At 41.7% G+C, this 17114-nt stretch overlaps 1 protein-coding gene across 2 annotated transcripts in view; it reads left to right on the forward strand.

The window, feature by feature from the left end:
- The window catches only part of tpcn2 (two pore segment channel 2), a 51135-nt gene that overhangs the window by 11953 nt on the left and 22068 nt on the right, over positions 1-17114 (forward strand). For both annotated transcript variants that reach the window (XM_022744229.1, XM_022744237.1), the window contains exons 2-7: positions 1683-1738; positions 3102-3178; positions 6087-6264; positions 6816-6932; positions 7082-7188; positions 14843-14915. In XM_022744229.1, the coding sequence (XP_022599950.1) occupies positions 1683-1738; positions 3102-3178; positions 6087-6264; positions 6816-6932; positions 7082-7188; positions 14843-14915 (608 nt within the window). The remainder of the gene's footprint in view (positions 1-1682; positions 1739-3101; positions 3179-6086; positions 6265-6815; positions 6933-7081; positions 7189-14842; positions 14916-17114) is intronic.

Here is a 17114-nt window from a genome sequence, read left to right on the forward strand (position 1 = left end):
TCAGGATCAGAGTCCAGCTCCTCTCTCTGTCACATGGTGAAACTGCCAGTGAAACGGGTGATAGAAAGTTACCATTCCAGTGTTACCAATGTTTTCAGATCACAACAGAAGGATTTTTTCCAGCAACTGTAGAGCTGTACTTCGAAGTAGCTAACGTTAGCTGAAAGTAAACACTGTTTGCTTGTGTTTGTGTCAGTGCAGACTCTGATCTCAAATGACTTTAAACTTAATTCAAGTCAAATGCTCTCTACATTCACTCTGAATACAGTTCATTTTAACAAAAATAATCCTAAACATAAAGATAAGTCAGGAAGAGATATGTCTTAAAGACTAACATTACAAGTAAAATAACTTGTCTTATTTGATGGCATTCTACTAGATAATCAATACAACTTGATTGGAAATGTGATATTTTGCCGATGCTAACGAGCAAGGCAAAAAGGCACTCACCTATTCATTTTAAGGCTGAAGAAGGGTGAAAAAAATCAAACTGCATTGTGCAGTCAAAGGTGTCTCACTCTGTTTTCCCAAAATGCATTAAAAAAAACACTGTAAATTACTGTTTTCTTTCCTCCAAGCAATAATACTGTAAAATACTTTTATAAACAATTTCAGAGAAAATATTTTGCAGTAATATACTGCATTTAAAGATAACAGGATTATACTGTTTAAATTTTCCTGTAAATTTACAGCAGTTTGTTAGTGTATCTAATGTCACCTGTTTATTTTACTCACAGGTTCTAGCGGTAGCTGTTCTCATAGCTCCGCAAACTTATTGAATCATGAGAGTTTCAGAGCAACAGAGAAGATACTCTATAACTGAATTTATGAATTTTGCGAGTGTCTTTTACTTGTTTTCCTTGATCCTCCCTTCTTTTCCCACCCCTGATGTCCTCATGCAGTGACGTTGTCAGTTATGAATGAGTTATTAATTCTTCACTAGGTACATGGAGCCTTTTGTATGACGATAAACAAAAACAAAAAATATGAAGCTCATGTCTCGTGACACCCGTCATTGGTCAGAGGGCTCAGGCCTGGGGGAGGATCAGGTCTCACACAAATACCTGTAATATATTTGTGTACGCTATACGATACGTTACTACTTTTACTTTTTAAATGTGTGTGATTCTCCTGTAAATTTCATCTTCTGTTACTGTTTTGTTTGCACCCTGCTCCATCTGGGTCCCAGGTTTGAAACCCCACACTGCCCCTGGTCTGCCTGCAGCTCTGCCTGCCCCTCAGGCAGAGCTGCTTCACTTCCAACAAGCTCCATAATATCTAACCTTTGTCAAGCACCACTGACCTAATACATCAAACTAACCATCTGTTTCTTTTGACTGCTACACCTCTGTATTGTTGGTTGTGATGAAGATCTCCACTGATAGAGATTAAGCCTTGTGGACCACACCCTCACCGCAGCACTCAGCTGTGTCTCAGTTCCTGTTTTTCCCAGTTTTGCCTGAAGAAAAAACAAACCTTTATCTCCGCTCCTGATCCGACCAGTTCCACAGCCAACAACAGACAGTCTCTGCTGTCTGTCAGAGAGCATGCTCTGTTCTACAGGATCTATGTCAGCATGTTCACTGAGTGACAGTTTCTTGTCAGTTCTTTTTTTATGTCTGTTTCTGAGACAGAGGAAGTTCAGATGCTCCTGTTACTCTCCCTTTTGTTTCTGTCCACAGATGATGAGGATCTCTACGTCCAACAAGCTATTGTCTTCATCGAGGACGCCATACAGGTAAGTGCAATTAATTTCCTTATTCAGTGCTTTATTACATGACACATCGACTACTGTAAGACCTGCCTCTGTCCACAGTACAGAGAGTGTTTTTGGATCACACCAGCTTTAGCTTCTCTCTGATGGCTCCCTCTCACTTTTAGAACTTATTTCAAAATGTAGGTTCAGACAAACAAAGCATCACATTGGCAGGAACCTGTACACTTAGAGAAGAAGAGCAGGGACTTCTGGCTGAGTGAGGGTGATGGCTGAGTCAGCTGGTTTCAGGCTGGCTACTTTATCTGTTCACTTCTCTCCTCCTCTCTGTGCTCACATATACAGTATTTTAATACAGCTGAATTCACAGTAGAGCTATTCTCATTGACAGATTTTTCTTTTTCTGTTGTCATGACAATGGAACAAGTGTGAAACAGTGACTGAAATGTGGTCCATTAGGACTACATGTTATCAAGCTGTCACTTCAAGCTGCTGCTAAAATTCTGATATTATAACCACAATGTCATCTGACAACATCAACAAATGCATCAGTTAAAGACAAAGACTGAGATGTGATTTTAGCTGGGTTTACTTTTAACACGATCACTCCACAGAGAAAGTTAGAAGATCAGTCACGTCAGCTGACATATAGTCAGCAAAGAGAGGTGTGTCTGAGGAGGGAAAGCTTTACCTTGTGCTGTAGACTGTACTAGGCTGTACTGGAGACTCTCTTCTGTGGAAAGTAGCTGAGGTTTGTCCAGAAAGTCTCTAGATTTGTCACAGTGCCTTTTTAAAAAAAAAAAAAAAAAATTCGGTAAAGGACTCTGGAAAGCGACAAAGATGCAACACACACTTGTTCACACTAAATCATTTTGAAAGAGCAACAATCATTGAAGAAACTCCAAAACTAGGCTTGCCAACCAATGGTGTAACTCCATCACTCACTCACTCACTCACTCACTCACTCACTCACTCACTCAGTCAGGCACATTTGTGTTTATAGGGCTGGTCCAACTAAAAAGTCTGTGTTTCTGTTCAGTATCAGTTGCAATTGAGTCACAGTGTGACAGTGACACACAATTCTAGACTCATATGAGTTTCATGCAGTGAGCTTTACAGATTTTAAATTTGGGAATAAGACATCATTGGTAGCAGATTTTAACTCGGTGTTCAAAATGGATATCAGGAGGAAAAAAGTCAGATTGGTGAATCTGGAACAGCCTCACTCAGAGTCTCAGTGTGCCAGTGTACATTTTAAACAAACTAAGTTTTCCTCATCTACTTTGTCTGCTGTCTACTGTATTGTCGTCTTCCCTTATTTTGTAGTTTCTTCTGCAAAGCACTTGTTTTGAGAAATCCTGTAGTAATAAAGTTTATTTGCTTACAGTATCGGTCCATCAACCACCGGGTGGATGCCAGCTCGCTCCGCCTGTACCGATGGTACTACTCCAGGATCTGCCAGTGGTAAGTTCACACCTTCTAACACCTGCTCAGGTCATGTATGAATTAAAATGTTTTAGTGTCACATGTGTGCAGGGACAGAGACTGGAGAGCTGCTGATCCTTGCATACAGTGGCCTCTCTCACAGAGAATATCACAGGTGTAGTGCAGTGTCAGAGTCCTGTCACGGCTTACTGAGTGAAGTGAATAAACCACAGCCATCATTAATGGTCCTATTATGACCAGTCAAATGTCTGCTCTGAGAAAGGTCACTTCACTGAACGCAGAGATTTGTAGTGTTAAACATCATAGGGGAAAGAATCTGTCCTAACCAGCCAAAAACTGTCAGAATGAACCAAACCTGGTCCTTAAGTGCTTTGAGGAATAGATGTGATGGAATTTTGTCAACTTTCAACATAATTTGGGAAATGACTCCAGTCTCTGTAAGGTAAGTTAAGGTCAGGTCAGGTAAGGTATTCCGTTATTAGCCGTTATTAGGAGTAATCCATCTCCTCTCTACGGTGCGCTACCGTAACACGTCCGGTGGGGATTGACGCGGGGCAGAGGACGGAGCAAAACCGCGACGCTGATGTTCCGCGGCGCTGAAGGCCCCGGTGGAAATCCGGCGTTCCCCGGCAACGTCAGCGCCGCGGAACGTCAGCGCCGCGGTCACCGCAGCCAAACGCTGCCACTCTAATCAATGTTAGTATTTCCACCAGAAGCGCTGCGACGCGTCTCAGCAGCGTCCCAGCAGCGGCTCGCCGTGCCGCAGCGCTATCAATCCGTAGCAGTTCTATTTTTGACGCTGCCGATGCTAAATCGCGTCAAGCTCAACAGAGTAGATTGCACCAGACAGGAAGTCAGACACAGTATCAAAGTAAAACACTTCCGCCCCCTTTCAAAATAAAACACAACACGCACGTCATCTAACTTCACATCAACATTATGTATCAGAGCGGTTGATATTAACAGAGTGGCGACAGCTTTTGATGTCGCCACTCTGTTATATCAACCGCTCTGCACTGTATCAAGAGCAACGATCTTGCGTACGTTCCGTATTCTCGCGTGAATACGGCTGGCTCGCAAGGCAGCGCTGCGCTGCCGTAACGTCCGGTGGGGATTGACGCGGGGCAGAGGACGGAGCAAAACCACGACGCTGACGTTCCGCGGCGCTGACGGCCCCGGTGGAAATCCGGCGTTACAGTAATCCAGACGGGAAGTGACGAGGCTGTGGACAAGGATGGCGGCAGTGTGGGGGGTAAGGGTGGGGCGGAGGCGATTAATGTTTCGTAGGTGGAAGTAGGCAGACCGGGTAATGTTATTGATGTGGGATTGAAAGGATAGTGTGCTGTCAAGGATGACACCCAGGCTCTTAACCTGGGGGGAGGGTGAAACGGAGGAGTTATCAATAGTGAGGGAAAAACTGTTTTGGATAACGTAGATTTGGTGCCAATGAGGAGAACCTCGGTTTTGTTACTGTTTAATTTAAGGAAGTTTAGAGTGAACCAGGTTTTTATTTCAGTGATGCAATCAGTTAGGGAGGTGGGCGGGAGAGTGGATGAAGGTTTGAGGTAGAGCTGGGTATCATCAGCGTAACAGTGGAAGTCAATGTTAAATTTGCGGAAGATATTGCCAGGGGAAGGAGGTAGATGATGAAGAGGAGGGGCCCCAGGACACAGCCTGGGGCACACCGGAAGTGACGGAGGAGGGGATGGATTTAAAGGACTTGAGTTGAATGAACTGAGTGCGGCCAGAGAGGTAAGATGTGAACCAGTCTAATGCAGTGTGGGTGATGCCAATGGAAGATAGCCTGTTGAGGAGAGTGGTGTGACAGATGGTATCAAAGGCTGCGCTCAGGTCGAGGAGGATGAGGATGGTGAGGAGTCCAGAATCAGCTGCCATAAGGAGGTCGTTAGTGATTTTAATGAGTGCTGTTTCAGTGCTGTGGAGTGAGCGGAAACCGGACTGGAATTGTTCATACAGGTTATTGTGGGATAGGTGAGAATGGAGTGGGGAAGCAACAGTTTTTTCGAGGATTTTGGAGATGAAGGGTAGATTGGAGATAGGACGGAAGTTCCAGTGGTGAGAGAGGAGTGGATGATGGCAGAAATGAGGGGGACCAGAGAGGGAATGCAGGCTTTAACAAGTTGTGTGGGGAGGGGGTCTAGTATATAATATAAGCCTTAAAATTTGATTGGCTTTTATTTTTGTGATTGATACACATGGTGTTGTCAAGGTGTAACACTCAGGTCAACAGGCAGGAGAGGCTGGTGCAGGGACAAGAATATGATCCCTCACTGGCTTCCCACCCACCAAAACTACCAAAAGGCCTTTTTACACAGACGTTTTGACACATCACAGCAGGAGAAGCCCAGATGTAGTCTATAATATTAATAATGGTGGCATTACCTTAGGTTTAGCAGGTCCTTGGTTTTGGGTCATACTGTAGCACTTTAAAAGCTAAAACTGGATGTGTACATGTGTACAAAAGGCAGTTAGCTTAGCTTAGCATAAAGACTGGAAGCAGGGGGAAACAATTAGCCTGGCTCTGTCCAAAGGTGAAAGTAAATAATTTGCTGAACAAACACTGCTTTTATGGGGAGTTGCATGATAGGAGCCGTGACTGGTGAACTGGTACCTCTACAGTTTGCTTGGCCACCTCATGCTGACGACAGTATAACATTTATCAGTGAGATTTGCAGAACTAATTTCCTGTCTTCATGCTAAGCTAGGCTAAATGGATGCTCTCTTACTTTATATTTAGTGCTCAGATATGAGATTTATGTTCATCTGTTCACCTCTTTCTAAACAAATAAATGCATTTCTCAAAATGTCAGACTGTTCCTTTACTTACTTGAGGATGACAGTGATGATAAAGCACACAGACTAAATCCTGCTGTCCATCTCACCTGTTCTTCCTGTCCTGTCTCAGGGGCTTGGGCCTGACCATCACTGTGGTGTTGTTGCTGGCCTTTGTGGAGCGCCCGTCCTCCCTGTCAGTCTCCTCAGACCCCCGGCATAGCTCCATGCCCTGGGAGCCTCCCTGCGGCTTCACCGAGAGCATTGAGATTGTCTGCCTCATGATCTTCTGTCTGGACCTCGCTGTTAAGGTGAACACAGTTAGAGTGGCAGCTGCCTGGTTGCGACATATTATATTTTCATATGGTTTGTAGTTATTTGTTCTAGTGGTAGTTTTTATACTTATTAGGGCCCGAGCATTAAAGTGACATTCTTCAATCGGTCCCAAATTTCACATGTTTGATGATTGTCTCACACTGAAGTGCCACCTACTGAAAACAGGAAGTACCCCTTGAGTGACAATCATCATTTATTTACATTTCATCAACGGGTCTACACTTGATGTACAGGAGCTTAATGTCTGCTTGATGCGTGGTCTCTGGCTTCACACAGTGGACACAATTAAGAATGCATATAAAATGCAGTACATCTTCTTTGCTGCCACACGGACTGTGCAGAAAATCTTAACCCCTGGGCGCGGTGTCTGGCGGTCACTAAGATGCTTAGCTGCTTTAACCAGCCTGCTGCAAGCCATTCCAGGAGTGCCGGAGTGCGAGGGCCCGCTCAACGCTGCTTGCATCGTTAATTTCCTGCTTGTTTTTCTATTTGAACCATCGCTTCACTCTGTCTGATTTGCCCTCAGAGTTACCTGATTGGCTGGGATGAATTCAGGAAGAGCAAATGGCTGATTGGCTACACTGTGGTCATCTCAGTCTCCATCATTGACTGGGTGTTGTCTGTCAGCATGGTGTGTGACGAGGTGAGGTGTGCTCAGGTGTTACTTAATCAAACAGCCATGTTCAGTAGGCTTGAGCTGATAATATTGGATATTGCTGTATTTCCCACTAAATGAGATATTCATAATATTGAAAAAGATCTTGTTTGTTTTTTTTTTTGTTTTTTTTGCAGAAACTGAGAGTGCGGCGACTCTTGCGACCGTTCTTCCTCCTACAGAACTCCTCCCTGATGAAAAAGACACTGAAGTGCATCAAGAGGACTCTGCCAGAGATTGCCAGGTATCTGACTCTTCTACACTGACAGGCCTGTCTGAGATCTTTATTGCCTCATTCATGGTTATGGTTATGTTACATAATTCAAACAGTGAGTGTGTCTCTAAGTCTCTGTGGCCATAAGTGACAGTTACAGAATAAAGGTATATGCCAAGTGTAATATAATGTAAAAATAGCACAGGTCAGTAACAATCTTGGTTAAGCTACTTAAGTTAAGTACTCATTACTTATGACTGCTTGAAAAGATAATTGCGTTACATTATTAATTATACATTAGTATAAAGTATATAAAGTATTTAGCTGCATTAGCCATTATTGCTGTGGGGAGCAGTAATGCTGGCAGGTTTATATTTCATAGTATGCCTGTCAGCTTGTAGGCTACCTTTAGGTTTCCCCACACACAGAAAAAGAGAGATTAATTTGTGTATTTTAGCTCTAAAGTTATGAAAAAAATGTGCAGTAAAAGTAATCATGAAGCAACAGATTTCCTCATTTAGCATCATCATAACAACATGTTGCCTAACCGACTATTAAAGACAGTAATAGCACATCATCAAGACCTCTAACCAAGCTGTTACAATAAACAATCAAAAAACCACGAGACAATAAAATGAAATAGTATTCCTGCCTGTTTGAAGTTCGCGCTAGATCTGCTCTTACATCAAACTCTTACAAAACGGCCTTCACATGAAATCCAATGTCATGATGTATGTTCAGCAGTGCTCCACATCTGCACCGTCAACATTGCATCAAAGCACCAGACTCCTCCTTTATCTCCTGCTCTCCTCTTGAATCTTGACTCAGAAAATAGTGACGATGCAGCCATAAAATGTGTTGTCACAAATATTATTTTTGAGATATGATGTAGAAAAAACAAAAAAAATTACAGCCGCAAGCACTGCCTTTTGCAAAGATATTTTTGTTGATGGCAGCCATGTTTTTCAACCGATCTTGATCATTTATAAAGGAAATTTGTATTTTTGTCTTATAAGGCTGTATACCAAATTTGGTGTTGCTGATATCAAAATTCATAAAGTTTTATTCATCTTACTCTTTTTCAAATTATCCAAATTAGCAAAAAATCTATCCAGGCGCACATTAATGGTCTAAGAGGCTTTTTTGTAGAGCACATTGAGCTGGACCTGTATGTCAAATTTCAAGTCAATAAGTCAAATGGTGTGAGCCTTATTTGCGCTTATTCTTCTTGGGCCAGTACCACACATGGTTCCAGCTGCCACAGCCACTGATGTGTCTGTGTGTGTCCCAAACATTTTGGCATCTAACTTTTCAAAGCACTGTTCATCAGTTAATATGAGCTGCTTTTTAAACTATTATAGCAGAACTGCATTTTAGGACATTTAAACTCAAGTTTTCAAGTTCTGCTTTTAATCTTTGGCTATTGCTTCAGCTACTTCAGCAGTGCTTCAGTAGTTGCTTCAGCTTCTTCACCGTTGCTTCAGCGATTTCATTCAGCTCTCAGCATTCACATGCATTTTCAGATGGAAATGCATTTTCTAGTTATTATTAGTGTGAATGCTGAGGCATTCACATTATTGTTCTTCAAATCTTTGTTTTATTCTTACTACTTCCGCCTTTCTACAGTCTTTAACTACTCCTTCATACTTTTTTGTACAAAAACCATTCAACTATCAAAATGTTCAGCTTGTTCTGTAGAGTATCGAATGTATACAACTTTTTTTCTACTATTTATGATTTTCAAAATATTAAGCTTTTTCTGAAATTTACAATGAATGTTCAAATCCTTAAAAGCTTCATTCTCTTTAAGCTTCAACTACTTCAACATACTTTCAGCTACAGACTTTATTCAAACTTTAAAATGTTAAAAAGACTTTCCGCTATTAAACTTGTATTCATCTTTTTGATATCTTGTATAGTTTTTGAATTATCACAGTTTTAGTTTCATGCTTTCTTCAGATCATTTTTGAGTTTATAATGGGTGTGTATGGCATGGAATGTTCAGGGCTAGTGTGGATGACATCACTAGAGTGGGAGAAGCTCTAAGACAGGGGTGTCAAACTCAAATATACAGTGGGCCAAAATTTAAAACTTGGACAAAGTCACGGGCCAACATTGATATTTATTGAAAAAATGAACCCAAACAAGTTCAAACAATATGGAACAAACAAAGCTTGATATAGCTTAATATTGCACACATGCAAAATCGAATTTCAAAAAAAAAAAAACACACATCAATGGCATTCATTTCTTAAATAAAATTTAAATAAAAATCGTGTGCCTCTTTTTTTATTTGCAGCCTTCTTTAAATTTAAATTTAACAGTAATCTTTCTCCACAGGCTAATAATAAATTTAAAAATAATATAACAATAATAAACCAATTGACTAGTAATAATATCCTTCAATGAACGTGCTACCATTCAAGCCCATGCCTTGGACTAGAAAGAAAAAGTGCATAAAGACAACTTTAATTGTAGCTCAGTTTGCTACACACAGATCTACTCTGTGTTCAAGCCAGATACCTGGCATCTCTTCTTGGATGCTAGTTCATCAATATCTGGGCTCAGGCTCTGAGCTGAGGAAATCCTCAGGTTCGAGCAAAGGTGTTCATCTGTCAGACGACTCCTGTGAGATGTTTTGGTCATCTTCATGGAGGAGAACAGTTGCTCACATAGATAAGTGCTGCCGAACATGGAGAGCATCTGAGCAGCTTGGGTGCGGAGCTGAGGCATTGTGTCAGGGATGAAATGTGGAAACTGTGCAGCACCCACATCATACTTTGACTTCAGCGTGTCACTACACTGGAGTTCAATCAGCTCCATTTGGAGGTTGATAGGTGCGTTTTCCACGTCAACTGCAAACGGATTACTGAGCAGTTCAAACCTACATTTCTGGACATCAAAGTCGGCAAATCGCCGGGTAAACTCGGCGCCAAGTACGCTGAGTTTTTCAGCAAACTGTGCACATGGGAACACGGCGGTAGAGATCTGCGTTTTAATTGTTTGGCAGCGGGGAAAATGGCCCAGGTTTCCTTGCAGCATCTGATTCTTCCACAGGCACAATTTAGTTTTAAAAGCCCTCACTGCAGCGTACATGTCTGTGATGATTCGCTCCCGCCCCTGAAGCTGCAAATTCAGCGCATCGAGATGGCTCGTGATGTCACACATAAAGGCCAGCTCACACAGAAACTTTTGCTCCCGGAGCTCTGCTGTGTCTTTCCCTTTGCTTTCCAGAAACTGACATATTTCCTCATGGAGCTCGAAACATCTGTTCAGTACTTTTCCTCGGCTTAACCATCTCACCTCTGTGTGATAAGGCACGTCTGCGTATTCCGAACCACACTCCTCCAAAAGAGACTTGAACTGGCGGTGATTTAGACCTTTGGCTCTTATAAAGTTAACTATTCGTGTTACTGTGGTCATAACATGTTCCATCTTTAGGGCTTTGCCACACAGTGCTTCTTGATGTATAATGCAGTGATAAACAGTTAGTTCACCCGCACAGTTCTCCTCCTGCATCTTCTCCCGTACCCTGCCCACCAGTCCACTCTTTTGACCGCACATCGCTGGCGCACCATCTGTCGTTAATCCCACGAGTTTATGCCAGGTCAGCTTCATTTCAGTTACACATTTGGAAACCTCTTCAAAGATTTCCTTTCCCGTGGTTGTGCCATGCAGTGATTTTAAACCCAAAAGTTCCTCCGTAACACACAGATTTGAGTCCACTCCACGGATGAAGACTGCCAGCTGGGCAGTATCAGATGTGTCGCTGCTCGCATCCACAGCAAGGGAGAATGCAACGAAATCTTTTCCCTTTTCCATCAGCTGGTCATATAGATTGGTGGCAAGATCACATGTGCGATCAGCTACTGTGTTTCTGCTCAGGCTCACATTTGAAAATGCTTGCTTTTTCTCTGGGCAGACGAGGTCACAAACTTTCATCATGCACTTTTTCACGAACTCTCCCTCATTGAAGGGCCGGGCTGATTTTGCGATCTCTGCTGCCACAATAAAACTCGCCTTTACAGCAGCCTCACTTTGTGATATTACTTTTTTGAACATAGTCTGTTGTGAAACCAGCCTTCTTTTCATCTCCTCTACTTTCTGGCGTCTTTGAGTCATGTCCATGTCCTTGTACTTGTCGTGATGTTTCGTTTCATAGTGTCGTCTAATGTTGTACTCTTTGGTTACAGCCACGTTGGCTCCACATACAAGACAAACAGGTCTGTCTTTTACACATGTAAACAGATATTCTGCCTCCCAGAAAGCTCCTGTTTTCTGCCTTTCTTTTCGCCATTTTTGGGATGGGTAGCACGGTACCAGTAGCAGCATGAGGTTGCTATGACTACTGTCAACAAAGGAGAGGGTGTTAATGGGTCCTGTACTGATTGACGCACCAAAACACGAGCAGAGCATTCTGGGATTTGTAGTATTAGCGGTGCATGCGCTGTATAATACCGGCGGGCCAGCTCTAGTAGTCATTTGATATTGCCTCGCGGGCCAAATATAATTACACTGCGGGCCATTTTTGGCCCGCGGGCCAGAGTTTGACACCTCTGCTCTAAGATTTGTCTGAAAAAAATCTATGTAACTCATTCTTACAGCCACATATTTTGATCTTGACACATCATTTCTTCCTTATTAGTAGACAAATTTGTCCTGTTTCATGTAAAGTGGCAACCTTAGCACAAACAGAATTTAAACTGCGTTAAACAAAATTCAGTAGTGGATTTCAGTAGAAAAGTAGATCTGACCCTTTATGGTAACTCGCTCCCATTCCTACATTTTTGGCTCAAGAAACACCATAACCACATGGAGGTGTTCAGGAGAGTCTTCTGGCGCTGACCATGTGATATTATGTACCGTTTTGTATTCAATGGCAGGAGTTTGAGAGGTTTGCTGACCCCTTCCTTCCATAGATTTGTATGACATCTGTGTCTTCAACAGCCAGACTCTGTCTCTTACACACACACACACACGCGCGCGTGTGTGCACACACACACACACGCGTGCACACACACAAACCAGAGACACACACACATATATACACACACAAACAGAAGCATAGAAAGATATGTAGACAGACAGACGGGCAGATAAACAGGCAGATAGACACAGTTTCATTCAGGAAACAGTTGGCTGTTAATTTCAGCTTGAAATTTAACTGACTCCACATTACATATATTATAATTGGTGGGTTACTTTTGGAGCTCATTGTGATTGGTCGATTACCTTTGGAACTCATTCTGATTGATGGATTACCTTTAACCAGTCCAGGTGCTACCTTTTTCAAAGAGAAAGACAAGTGGGCACCCAGTGAAACAGCATTGTCACCATTTCAGCCATTTTAAGCCATTTAGCTTTGTTTTGTACATTTTGTACATTTGAGTTTCATGCTGTTTGTTAAACTTTTCATCAACAATTCAGGTCTTTTTCAACCATTTTATGCCATTCAACCTCCAGCTTACAATTTCTGCTTTTAATATTCAGTCATTGCTTGAGCTACTTTAGCATTGCTTCAGCAGTTGCTTCAGCTTCTTCAGCATTGCTTCAACAATCTCATTCAGCTCTCAGCATTCACACGCATTTTCAGCATGAAATGTATTTTCTAGAATTTTATTGGTGGGATTGCTGAATGAAGCAGTCCCACTATATGTTGTTGTCAGGTCAAAAATGTTTCTCTTTATTAGTGTGAATGCTGTGGCATTCATATTATTATTCTTATACTCCCGCCTTTTTACAGTCTCTACCTACTCCTTCATACTTTGTCCTACAGAAAGTGTTCGACTATCAAAACGTTCGCCTTTTTCTGTAGATTATAGGTATTCAACTTTTTGATATTTATAATTTTTGAAATGTTAATCTTTTTATGATTTTTTTTTCTGCCATTTAAATGAATGGAGACCATGTTCAAATCCTTGAAATGTTCAGCCTCTTTAAACTTTAACTTTTTCAGCATACTTTCTGCTACAGACTTCATTCAGCCTTTAAACTGTAGACAAGCCTTTCAGCTATTAAGCTTGTATTAAAATTTTTTACAGTTTTTGACCGTTTCTGACCTTTTATAATGGGTGTGTATTACACGAAACATTCAGAGCTAGAGCGGATAATATCATTGCTAGAGTGGGAGAAGCTCTAGAACTTTTCAGTTTAACTGAAAAATTCAGTTTAACTTGTCCTCTTGTCCACATATTTCAATCTGCACACATGACGGCTTCCTCAATAGTAGACAAATTTGTCCTGTTTCATACAATGTGTCTCCCTTAGCACAGAGACTTACAGTATTTTAACACGAGCCTCAAAATGATGCTCGCTCCTGTGTCCACATTGTTTACTCTAGAAACACCAAAGCCAGATATGCAGTGCAGTCGTTTGAGAGGCCAAAATCACACCCAGTTCTGAGTCAGCTCTGTGTCTTTCAGCTAGAAACAAGTGTTCAAACCAGCTCATTAAGAAATTCTTTGATCTCTGTGATGTTTATGTGGCACATAGGATAGTTATTTAATATTATTTATTAATTTAATTGCCCACTCATTAATGTGTGTTGTTTATATGTATATATGTTTTATATTTTTACAGACACCCCCCCGTTAAAATTTTAAACATTCTTATTCCAGGCACGAGACCACCTGTGAGGCTATATAAGCTGTGGGCGAGCTGCATTCTTCAGTTGGCAGTTAACGTTTTTAAGTAAAGCAACTGAAGACCAGCTCACCCACAGTGCCTTTGTTATTTGTCCTCACAGGTGGGTATATTAGGTGAAAATGGGTTGTACATGTTGTAAATATTGTGTGCTTTCTGTTTTGTGTATTGTTATGTGCTTTCGATAATTTTGCTTAAATGTTAAATGTGTAACTGTCGGTGTTAGCTTAGTGTTTCCAACGGAAGCAAGTGAGAGGTTAAGTTTGCCTTCCTTTGGTGGGAGGTGTGTGTGTGAAAGTTAATGTTAGAGTGTTTTGTGGTTTATATTTTGTCATTAGGTCCCAATAGTTTTGTTAATTTGTTATTTTCTAAGTTAGTTAACGGTGTATAACAGCTACAGCACAAGCCGCAGCTGATTAACAGCACAGTTCACCATTGCAAGGCCTTTGTTATTTGTCCTCACAGGCACTCATTTGCAGTAGGTATATTCCAAATTTCTCCAGGTATTTTCTAGTTTTTATATTTATTTGTTAACAAAAATGTTTCTTCACATCTAGTTTTTGTTATTTCATTAGTTTTAGTTAATGATTACTAACTAGCTTCCTAATACCTTTTTGATATTTTTTATTATAAGTTATTTCAGGCATCAGTGTTTAAAAGAAGACATTAGGTGACTGACAGGTGGACTCAGGTGGAATCAGATGGACATGAATCTGTCCAGGTTGAGTCATGAGTGTTGAGCTGCTTGAGATGAGCAGCTGTGTTATAAAATATCTGGCTCTTCTTGATAGGTAAAGCAGCATCTAATAATACAGATCATCCAGTAACCAAGCTTTAAAATCTGTTACTTAGAAACCCAGTTTAACCTGTGGTGTTTTATTTAAAAGGCTCTCATTGAGGATGTCATAAGAAGAAAACATTTAAACAGGAAGTGACAGGAGAAAACACACTCGAAGCAGGAGCTCCTCTGTAACCAGCTGGAGTGTATCTTTAATAAACAGAGTCCACCCCTTCCTGAGTGTGTGTTGTCATGTCTCTGCAGTGTCATCCTGCTGCTGGCGCTCCACCTCTGCCTCTTCACTATGATCGGCATGCTGCTGTTTGCTAAGACTGAGGTGAGTTCAGGTCATTAAAGTGTGTGTGTGTGTGTGTGTGTGTGTGTGTGTGTGTGTGTGTGTGTGTGTGTGTGTGTGTGTGTGTGTTCGTTCGTTCGTTCGTTAGCGGCAATGGTGTCGTTAGGATGAGGCGAGTTATCGGTGGGGCAGAGTGATGCACGGAGATCTGTGGGCTGATGCGTGGGGTTCGTGTCGCCCTCCCTCCCTCCCTCCCTCCCTCCCTCCCTCCCAGGCCGGGTCAGGCGATGGTCCTGGCTCAGCTGAGTCTGTGGCTCAGGTAGACCCAGGTGGGACTGCTGGTGCTGGGCTCAGCCAATGTAGATGAGAGGTATCAGCTAACCACACACACATCTGTGATGTGTGTCATACCAGCTTGTGGACACTTAAAACACACATTGACAAATTACTTAAAGGTCCATATTGTATAAAGATGGATGTCCATGTGTTCTTTGATCCTTATACTGAGCCGTCAGGACTTCTATAACTTTGTGATGTCACAACAAAGCAGTCATCGTGCTCAGCTGTGCCTAAAGCCCCGCCCACCTGGACCTGGATATTTTTTTTGGATCGTTAAGGACTGTTATTTTGTTCGACCTCTCCAACTATCTTTTCAGCTGTTAATCTTTTTAAATCTATTCTTCTACTGATCTTTGGAATACTTCTTTTTATGAGTTACACTTCGACTAAAACCCAGCTCTCAGTGTGCCTGTGCGTGGACTGTACCCCTGCTCACTCACAGTTAAGGGATGATATCCACCTCCTGGAGTCAGAGCTCTGAACTGCTCCACAGCTTTGTCTCTGTAACTGCTACCCAGATAAACCATATTTTGTATGTACAGTCCTCCACTCTTGCTGTCACAGCTGCCCAATCACCCACCTCCCTGACCCCAGTGGTCTTAGATTCTGTGGCCACAATTTAATATTTCTGCCCTTAGTGAAGTCTGGTCGCATAGTCCATCTTTCTTATTATCAACAAATCAAAACCATGAACTGATCCTGCTAACGTATCGTCTGTCTGTCTCATGTAAATCCCAGTGGTTGTTCAAGGTTCATGTGATTTGGGTAAGAGAAGCTGAACACACAGTGTACTTTACTCTGATATGAAAATGAGATGAATGCTCACAACTCTGCTCAGAAATAATAAGAGTCCGTATGAGTTCTGATTATATGTATTATTTCTTTTAATCATCATAGCAGGGCATTTTTCTTCCTGGTGATTATTGTCTCTGTAGCCATGGTGACAGAACAAATTGTTAACTGTTAATAGTTATTTTCATGATTCAGCATTGACTCAATATGATCCTGATTCACCAAACTGTATCAGATATAAAATATAATATAAGATTTAATCTGAGCTTCAGATTCAGGTGCAGCTCACAGTTGAAGCTCCTTGTTTGTAGTTCCAGCTATAACCAGGAGGGTGAGCTGAATAACAGTACAAGAGAGGCACTGAAATATCACTGCAGCAACATCACTCCATACATCATCCTGGAGCCCGGTGCTCATTATCTGCCTTTGTGTGACATTTAACTAAGGACTGCAACTGATGACTCTTTTTATTATTAATTTATATTTTGATAATTTGATGAATCAATAGTCCTAAACAGCTTGGAACCAATATTTTATATTTATTATTTGAAGTGTTGATCCATAAGAGATATAAAAACCATCTCAATGTAGTTTTACATCTCCGCTCTCATTTTTCTCAACAAGTCGGTGAGCCAATCAGAAAAAAGGGGGCTCTGAGCCTCTCTTCTGATTGGCTGACTCTTTTCTGAGTGATCTAATAAAAATATAGCAGATTTCAGCTAAACACTCAACTCAAACCAAATCCTGCAAGGTTTGGAGGGTGGCCCAGTGGGGCATGGCTGAGGGCAGAAGTCTTGACAGTTTGTTTTAAGGCTCACTTTCTGAATACAGGCTGTCTGCATTTCTCTGTGGACTGAGCGCTTTGAAACTTTCACAGTATTAATATAGAACCTAAACATAATTTATAATCAAACAACACATGGACATCCGTCTTTACGCTATACAGACCTTGACTATGTCACACCTTTACTAAACTCTGTGTAGACACTACAGTGATCAGATATTCTGTCTCCTCTGGTCTTTGATCATCATTCTGTCTCCTCTGGTCGCTGATCATCACTCTGTGTCCTCTGGTCTGATTATCAGTCTGTCTCCTCTGGTCTCTAACAC

The sequence above is a fragment of the Seriola dumerili genome, unplaced genomic scaffold (assembly GCF_002260705.1).
Source record: "Seriola dumerili isolate Sdu_G_001 unplaced genomic scaffold, Sdu_1.0 BDQW01000003.1, whole genome shotgun sequence".
In the NCBI taxonomy this organism is placed as follows: domain Eukaryota; kingdom Metazoa; phylum Chordata; class Actinopteri; order Carangiformes; family Carangidae; genus Seriola; species Seriola dumerili.